Source organism: Nansenia antarctica (genome assembly GCF_963989245.1).
Source record: "Nansenia antarctica genome assembly, chromosome: 10".
NCBI classification, from domain to species: Eukaryota; Metazoa; Chordata; class Actinopteri; order Argentiniformes; family Microstomatidae; genus Nansenia; species Nansenia antarctica.
Window position 1 is genome coordinate 23,035,991 of NC_137680.1, and position 10,000 is coordinate 23,045,990.

At 51.0% G+C, this 10,000-nt stretch overlaps 1 protein-coding gene across 1 annotated transcript in view; it reads left to right on the top strand.

The window, feature by feature from the left end:
* The window catches only part of upk1a (uroplakin 1a), a gene marked incomplete at both ends in the record, with an annotated part of 15,183 nt that overhangs the window by 2,857 nt on the left and 2,326 nt on the right, over positions 1 to 10,000 (top strand). The window contains 4 exons of the mRNA XM_080541095.1: positions 1,341 to 1,415; positions 4,353 to 4,460; positions 6,858 to 7,034; positions 9,182 to 9,265. Coding sequence (XP_080397221.1) covers positions 1,341 to 1,415; positions 4,353 to 4,460; positions 6,858 to 7,034; positions 9,182 to 9,265 — 444 coding nt within the window. The remainder of the gene's footprint in view (positions 1 to 1,340; positions 1,416 to 4,352; positions 4,461 to 6,857; positions 7,035 to 9,181; positions 9,266 to 10,000) is intronic.

Here is a 10,000-nt window from a genome sequence, read left to right on the forward strand (position 1 = left end):
CAACACTACCACAACACCACCACAACACAAACACAACACCACCACAACACCACCATAACACCACAACACCACCACAACACTACCACAACACCACCACAACACCACCACAACACCACCACAACACCACCACAACACTACCACAACACCACCACAACACCACCATAACACCACAACACCACAACACTACCACAACACATTTACATTACATTTACATTTTTGGCATTTAGCAGACACCTTATTCCAAAGCGACTTACAATCAATACATTTGAATATTAAGCATTTGCATCATCAGTCCACCATTCGTAGCAGGAAGAGTAATCCAGCTCAGGCCCGGGGCCATTGATAGAAGGAAAAACCTTCTCCTATCACCTTCTTCTAAAACCTAGTTGTTGTTGTTTTTTTTTGTTGTTTTTTTTACACTGGAGAAACAGAGAAACAGTACAAGGGGGGCAATAGAAGTACTTAGGAACACAGTAGAGGGGAAAGCGGGTGTCTTTAGGAGACGTAGTGCTGAGTGGCAGAAGATGTCTCAGGAGGAGCAGTTAAGGTGTAACCTGAAGAGATGGGTCTTCAGTCTACGATGTAAGATGTGTACCACAACACTACCACAACCACAACACTACCACAACACTACCACAACACCACCACAACCACCACAACACCACCACAACCACCACAACACTACCACAACACTACCACAACACCACCACAACACTAACACAACACTACCACAACACCACCACAACACTACCACAACACCACCACAACACCACCACAACCACCACAACACCACCACAACCACCACAACACTACCACAACACCACCACAACACTAACACAACACTACCACAACACCACCACAACACTACCACAACACCACCACAACACTACCACAACACAACCACAACACCACCACAACTACCACAACACCACCACAACCACCACAACACCACCACAACCACCACAACACTACCACAACACCACCACAACACTACCACAACTCTACCACAACACCACCACAACACTACCACAACTCTACCACAACACCACCACAACACCACCACAACACAACACCACCATAACACCACAACACTACCACAACACCACCACAACACTACCACAACACTACTACAACACCACCACAACACTACCACAACTCTACCACAACACCACCACAACACAACACCACCATAACACCACAACACTACCACAACACCACCACAACACTACCACAACACTACCACCACAACACCACCACAACATAAATGTATTGAGTGATGTATTGTATTTTGTAGTAATTTGACTGTGTGTGTGTGTGTGTGTGTGTGTGTGTGTGTGTAGTATCTGATCCTGATGCTGGTCATCTACATATTTGAGTGTGCGTCGTGCATCACAGCAGCCACCCACAGAGACTACGTGAGTCTGACAGCAACATCAGAACCCTGCTAACCATGCTAACCATGCTAACCATGCGTACCATGCTAACCCTGCTAACCCTGCTAACCCTAACCATGCTAACCCTAACCATGCTAACCATGTTTACCATGCTAACCCTGCTAACCCTAACCATGCTAACCATGCTTACCATGCTAACCATGCTAACCCTAACCATGCTAACCCTGCTAACACAAACCATGCTAACCATGCTAACCATGCTAACCCTAACCCTGCTAACCAGAATCAGAATCAGAATCAGAAGACTTTATTGCCATGACATGTAAACATGTTAGGAATTTGGTTTGGGACAGTGGAGCACGGTTTACAGCAGGACAGGTGCAAGACAGGACAAGACAGTGCAAACCAACATCATAGTGCAAGAGTCTAAAGTATAAATATAAAGTGCAGAGATCAAGTGTTCAAGTGTTCATATCCAGACAGTCCAAAGCTCTCTGGGTGGGGGTGGAGGGAGGGTAGATAGATAGATAGAGGGGTCAGGTCAGGGGGGGGGGGGGGCAGCAGCATTTAGGAGCCGGATGCGGGGTCAGCCATGATCTTCCTGGCCCTCCCCAAAGCCCTACTTTTAAACAGGGCCTCAAGGGGGGGCAAAGGGCAGCCAATCACCCTCTCCGCCGAGCGTATCACCCGCTGCAGCTTGGCCTTGTCCTTGGCTGCTGCAGCGGGGAACCAGATGATGATGGCGGAGGTGACGATGGACTCAATGATGGCCGTGTAGAAGTTCACCAGTGAGGTCTTTGGTAGGTGGAATTTCCTGAGCTGCCTCAGGAAAAACAGTCTCTTCTGGGCCTTTTTTGTGAGGGCGTCGATGTTGGGCCCCCACTTCAAGTCCCGAGAGACTGTCACCCCAAGGAAGCGGCATGACTCCACTGTGGTGACTGGAGTGCCTCCCAGTATGATTGGAGAGGGAGGGGGTGGGTTCCTCCTGAAGTCCACTATCAGCTCCACTGTCTTAAGAGCATTCAGCTCTAGGTTGTTCCGGGTGCACCAGGAGACCACCAAGTCAATCTCGCTCCTGTAAGCAGATTCATCCTCCCTGGAGATGAGCCCTACCAGGGTGGTATCGTCCGCGAACTTGAGGAGCTTGACCGACTGGTGGCTGGAGGTACAGCAGTTGGGGTAGAGGGAAAACAGGAGGGGAGACAGGACGCAGCCCTACGGGGAACCGGTGCTGATGGTCCTCAGCTCGGAGATGGACTTCCCGAGCTTCACCCGCTGGGTCCTGTTGGACAGAAAGTTCGTGATCCACCTGCAGGTGTAGTCAGGCACCTGCAGTGCAGAGAGCCCACACTCCAGTATGGGTGGCAAGATAGTGTTGAACGCCGAACTGAAGTCAACAAACAGGATTCTGGCGTAGGTCCCGGCCGTGTCCAGATGTTCCAGGACATGGTGAAGAGCCATGTTGACCGCGTCCTCCACGGACCTGTTGGCTCTATACGCGAACTGCAGGGGGTCTAGGAGAGGGTCTGTGATGGACTTCAGGTGGGCAAGGACGAGGCGTTCAAAGACCTTCATGACTACAGAGGTCAGGGCAACGGGTCTGTAGTCATTCAGGCCTGTGATCCTCTACTTTTTGGGGACAGGGATAATGGTGGAGGTCTTGAAGCAGGCTGGTACCTGACAGCACTCCAGGGAGGAGTTGAAGATGTTGCTGAACACAGGGGACAGTTGGTCAGCGCAGAACTTCAACATGGAGGGTGAGACAGCATCCGGACCGGCCGCCTTCCAGGGGTTCTGTCTCTTGAACAGGCGGTTCACCTCTCTCTCTGAGACAGAGAGGTGTGGGCGGGCAGAGGGGGTGGGGCTCAGGGAAGAGAAGGGAGGAGGAGGGGAGGTTGGGGAGAGGGGGGGGGGGAGGGGGGGCAGTAGCAGAGGGGGCAGACTGTAGTTCGAATCTGCAGTAAAACTTGTTCAGTTCATTTGCAAGGAGAGTGCTTTCTGTGGTCTGAGGGGGTTTTGGTTTATAGTTGGTGATTTGTTTTAGACCCTTCCAGACAGAGGCAGCGTTGCCATCTGAGAATTGTTGTTGCAGTTTCTCAGAGTAGCAGTGTTTTGCCTGCTAAGCACGCTAACCCTGCTAACCCTGGTAACCCTAACCATGCTCATCACCACATTCAACCATGTGTGTGTGTGTGTGTGTGTGTGTGTGTGTATGGTGTGTGTGTGTGTGTGTGTGTGAATGGTGTGTGTGTGTATGGTGTGTGTGTGTGTGTGTGTGTGTGTGTGTGTGAATGGTGTGTGTGTGTATGGTGTGTGTGTGTGTGTGTGTGTGTGTGTATGGTGTGTATGTTATGGTGTGTGTGTGTGTGTGTGTATGGTGTGTGTGTGTGTATGGTGTGTGTGTGTGTGTATGGTGTGTGTGTGTGTGTGTGGTGTGTGTGTGTGTATGGTGTGTCATCACCACATTCTCATCACCACATTCAACCATGTGTGTGTGTGTGTGTGTGTATGTGTATGGTGTGTGCGTGTGTGTGTATGGTGTGTATGTTATGGTGTGTGTGTGTGTGTATGGTGTGTGTGTGTGTGTGTGTGTATGGTGTGTGTGTGTATGGTGTGTGTGTGTGTGTGTGTGTGTGTGGTGTGTGTGTATGGTGTGTGTGTGTATGGTGTGTATGTTATGGTGTGTGTTTGTGTGTATGGTGTGTGTGTGTGTGTGTATGGTGTGTGTGTGTGTGTGTATGGTGTGTGTGTGTGTGTGTGTATGGTGTGTCATCACCACATTCTCATCACCACATTCAACCATGTGTGTGTGTGTGTGTGTGTGTATGGTGTGTGTGTGTGTATGGTGTGTGTGTGTGTATGTGTGTGTGTGTGTGTGTATGTGGTGTGTGTGTGTGTATGGTGTGTTTGTGTGTGTGTGTGTGTGTGTGTGTGTGTGTATGGTGTGTGTGTGTGTAGCTGGTGGGGAACAGTAACCTGGTTAAGCAGCAGATGTTGCAGTTCTACGTTGCCGACGGCGACGGCGGCCGCCAGGTCACCCAGACCTGGAACACCCTGATGAGAGAGGTGAGACACACACACACACACACACACACACACATACACACACACACACACACACACATACACACACACACACATTCACACACACACACACACACACACACACACACACACACCATACACACACACACACACACACACACACACACACACACCATACACACACACACACACACGCACACACACACACCCACACACACACACACCATACACACACACACACACACACACACCACACACACACACACACACACACACACACACACACACACCATACACACACACACACACACACACACACACACACACATACACACACCATACACACACACACACACCACACACACACACACAGTTCTAACTGTCCACCAATCAAAGGCACACACGCACACACAACTTGTGTGCAGTATCTGTGTTAGGAAAATATATCTCCTTACACATGCTCCGTCATCAAGGTGTTTGTGTGTGAGTGTGTGTGTGTGTGTGTGTGAGTGTGTGTGTGTGTGTGTGTGTATGGTGTGTCTGTGTCTGTGTGTGTGTGTGTGTGTATGGTGTGTGTGTGTGTGTGTGTGTGTGTGTGTGTGTGTGTGGCAGCAGAACCGGTCTGTGCAGCCTCCCTGTGGGAACTAGAAGATCAGTTTACTGCAGGGTGGCAAAAACACACACAACTGTGTGTGTGTGTGTGTGTGTGTGTGTGTGTGTCAGTGTTACTGCTGAAAGTGTCCCAAGGAGACAGAAGGGATGTGGGTCATGTAGGTGGGGTAGGGTAGGGATGTGGGTAGGTGTCAGCAGCCTTCAAAACTATATACGATATCGGCACAAAATCTGAACTAGGCATTACGACCTGCGGTGCAAACGCAGCCTTACTGACTGACTGACTGACTGACTCGCTGGCTGACTCGCTGGCTGGCTGACTGACTGATTGACTGGCTGACTGGCTGACTGGCTGACTGACTTACTGACTGACTGACTGGCTGGCTAACTGACTGACAGACTAACTAACTGACTGACTGACTGACTGACTAACTGACTGGCTGGCTGGCTGGCTGGCTGACTGACTGACTGACAGACTAACTAAACTGACTGACTGACTGACTGACTAACTAACTGACTAACTAACTGACTGACTGACTGACTGACTAACTGACTAACGAACTAACTGACTAACTAACTAACTGACTGACCAACTAACTGACTGACTGACTGACTAACTAACTAACTGACTAACTAACTGACTGACTGACTGACTGACTAACTGACTGACTGACTAACTAACTGACTGACTGACTGACTAACTGACTGACTGATAGACTAACTAACTGACTGACTGACTAACTGACTGACTGACTGACTGATGGACTGACTAACTGACTAACTGACTGACTGACTGACTAATTGACTGACTGACTGAGTGACTGACAGACTGACTAACTGACTGACTGACTGACTGACTGACTGACTGACTGACTAACTGACTGACTGACTGACTGACTCACTGACAGACTAACTAACTGACTGACTGACTGACTGACTGAATGACTGTCTGGCTGACTGACTGACAGACTAACTAACTGAGTGACTGACTGACTGACAGACTAACTAACTGACTAACTAACTGACTGACTGACTGACTAACTGACTGACTAACTAACTGACTGACTGACTGACTGACTGACTGACTGACTAACTGACTGACTCACTGACTAACTGACTGACTGACTGACTGACAGACTGACTAACTGACTGACTGACTGACTAACTGACTGACTGACTGACTGACTGACAGACTGACTAACTGACTGACTGACTGACTGACTAACTGACTGACTGACTGACTGACTGACTGACTAACTGACTGACTGACTGACAGACTAACTAACTGACTGACTGACTGGCTGACTAACTGACTGACTAACTGACTGACTGACTGACTGACTAAGTGACTGACTGACTGACTGACTGACTGACAGACTGACTAACTGACTGACTGACTAACTAACTGACTGACTGACTGACTAACTAACTGACTAACTGACTGACTGACTGACTGACAGACTAACTAACTGACTGACTGACTGACTGGCTGACTAACTGACTGACTAACTGACTGACTGACTGACTGACTGACTGACTGACTAACTAACTAACTGACTGACTGACAGACTAACTAACTGACTGACTGACTGACTAACTAACTAACTGACTGACATACTAACTAACTGACTGACTGACTGACAGACTGACAGACGAACTAACTGACTGACTGACTGACTGACTGACTAACTAACTAACTAACTAACTAACTAACTAACTAACTAACTAACTAACTAACTAACTAACTAACCCTAACCCTAACCCTAACTGACCCTGTCACATTTAAACCCCCCCCCCCTCCCCCAGACAGAGTGCTGTGGAGCAGACGGGCCAGTTGATTGGATAGAGTATAACTCCACCCTCCGGACTGTGTTTGGCTCCGCCCCCCCCTGGCCCCTCCTCTGCTGCAGGCGACTGCAGAACTACGAGGTGGAGGATCCTAAGGGCTGCTCCTCCGGCCTGGCCTCCGCCCTCCACACACAGGTTAGACTCCTCCCCTCCTCCCTCCACACACAGGTTAGACTCTGCCCCTCCTCCCTCTACACACAGGTTAGACTCTGCCCCTCCTCCCTCCTCACACAGGTTAGACTCTGCCCCTCCTCCCTCCTCACACAGGTTAGACTCTGCCCCTCCTCCCTCTACACACAGGTTAGACTCTGCCCCTCCTCCCTCCTCACACAGGTTAGACTCTGCCCCTCCTCCCTCCTCACACAGGTTAGACTCTGCCCCTCCTCCCTCCTCACACAGGTTAGACTCTGCCCCTCCTCCCTCCTCACACAGGTTAGACTCTGCCCCTCCTCCCTCCTCACACAGGTTAGACTCTGCCCCTCCTCCCTCCTCACACAGGTTGGACTCCGCCCCTCCTCCCTCCACACACAGGTTAGACTCCTCCCCTCCTCCCTCCACACACAGGTTAGACTCCTCCCCTCCTCCCTCTACACACAGGTTAGACTCCTCCCCTCCTCCCTCTACACACAGGTTAGACTCCTCCCCTCCTCCCTCTACACACAGGTTAGACTCCTCCCCTCCTCCCTCTACACACAGGTTAGACTCCTCCCCTCCTCCCCTCCTCCCTCTACACACAGGTTAGACTCCGCCCCTCCTCCCCTCCTCCCTCCACACACAGGTTAGACTCCGCCCCTCCTCCCTCCACACACAGGTTAGACTCCTTCCCTCCACCAGGGTTAGTCCAGGGTTAGACCAGGGTTAGTCCAGGGTTAGTCCTGGGTTAGACCAGGGTTAGTCAGGGTTAGACCAGGGTTAGACCAGGGTTAGTCAGGGTTAGTCCAGGGTTAGCCCTGGGTTAGTCAGGGTTAGTCAGGGTTAGTCAGGGTTAGTCCTGGGTTAGTCAGGGTTAGTCAGGGTTAGTCAGGGTTAGTCCTGGGTTAGTCCTGGGTTAGTCAGGGTTAGTCAGGGTTAGTCAGCGTTAGTGAGGGTTAGTCAGGGTCAGTCAGGGTTAGTCAGGGTTAGTCTGGGTTAGTCAGCGTTAGTCAGGGTTAGTCAGGGTTAGTCAGGGTTAGTCAGGGCTAGTCAGGGTTATTCAGGGTTAGTCAGGGTTAGTCAGCATTAGTCAGGGTTAGTCAGAGTTAGTCAGGGTTAGTCAGGGTTAGTCAGGGTTAGTCAGGGTTAGTCAGGGTAAGACAGGGTTAGTCCAGGGTTGGTCAGGGTTAGTCAGGGTTAGGGTTAGTCCAGGGTTAGTCCAGGGTTAGTCAGGGTTAGTCAGGGTTAGTCAGGGTTAGTCCAGGGTTAGTCAGGGTTAGTCAGGGTTAGTCCAGGGTTAGTCAGGGTTAGTCCGGGTTAGTCAGGGTTAGTTATGGTTAGTCAGGGTTAGTCAGGGTTAGTCAGGGTTAGTCAGGGTTAGTCAGGGTTAGTCCAGGGTTAGTCAGGGTTAGACAGGGTTAGTCCAGGGTTAGTCAGGGTTAGTCAGGGTTAGTCAGGGTTAGTCAGGGTTAGTCAGGGTTAGTCAGGGTTAGACAGGGTTAGTCAGGGTTAGTCCAGGGTTAGTCAGGGTTAGACCAGGGTTAGTCAGGGTTAGTCCAGGGTTAGACCAGGGTTAGTCCAGGGTTAGTCCAGTGTTAGTCCAGGGTTAGTCAGGGTTAGTCAGAGTTAGTCAGTGTTAGTCCAGGGTTGGTCAGGGTTAGTCAGGGTTAGGGTTAGTCCAGGGTTAGTCCAGGGTTAGTCCAGGGTTAGTCCTGGGTTAGTCCAGGGTTAGTCCAGTGTTAGTCAGGGTTAGGGTTAGTCAGGGTTAGTCCAGGATTAGTCCAGGGTTAGTCCAGGGTTAGTCCAGTGTTAGTCAGGGTTAGTCCAGGGTTAGTCCTGGGTTAGTCCAGGGATAGTCCTGGGTTAGTCAGGGTTAGTCCAGTGTTAGTCCTGGGTTAGTCCTGGGTTAGTCAGGGTTAGTCCTGGATTAGTCAGAGTTAGTCCAGGGTTAGTCCTGGGTTTGTCCTGGGTTAGTCAGGGTTAGTCCAGGGTTAGTCAGGGTTAGTCAGGGTTAGTCAGGGTTAGTCAGGGTTAGTCAGTGTTAGTCCAGGGTTAGTCAGGGTTAGTCAGGGTTAGTCCAGGGTTAGACCAGGGTTAGTCCAGTGTTAGTCAGGGTTAGTCCTGGGTCAGTAACGTGTGTGTTTCTGCAGGGCTGCTTCAGACACATTGAGTCGGTGTTGAGTCGCTACGCCTGGGCGGTCAGCTGGTACGGCTTCTCTGTCCTCATGTTTGTGGTGAGTTGACACACACACACACACACACACACACACACACACACACAAAGAAGCATATTGGATAATCCTGCCACCAGCTTCAAAACTGCCTCAGTCACCCCCATCCTCAAACAGCCTGGTCCTGACCCTGACGACCTCCACAACCACCGGCCCATGTCCAACCTTCCCTTCCAACCATGAGCTCTATGAGCCCCTCCACTCCGGCTTCAGATCCCACCACAGCACGGAGACCGCCCTCACCAAGACCACCAACCATCTCCTCATTGCTAGCAAAGCCCTGGACAGGCTCCAGTATGTTCAGGTACCCAGCAAAGCCCAGGACAGGCTCCAGTATGTTCAGGTACCCAGCAAAGCCCTGGACAGGCTCCAGTCTGTTCAGGTAACCAGCAAAGCCCTGGACAGGCTCCAGTATGTTCAGGTACCCAGCAAAGCCCTGGACAGGCTCCAGTATGTTCAGGTACCCAGCAAAGCCCTGGACAGGCTCCAGTATGTGCAGAACTCAGCTGCCAGGGTTCTCACGCACACCAAGCCCTGGCAGCACATCACCCCCACCCTCATCCACCTCCACTGGCTTCCGGTCAAGTCCAACATCTCCTAGAAAATTCTCCTCCTCACCTACAAATCCCTACAAATGCGCCCCCCAGTACCTAACGGACCTTCTCTGTCAACATACCCCATCCCGGAACCTGCGGTCCGCAGACATGGGTCTGCTCTCCACCACCCCACCAACCTACG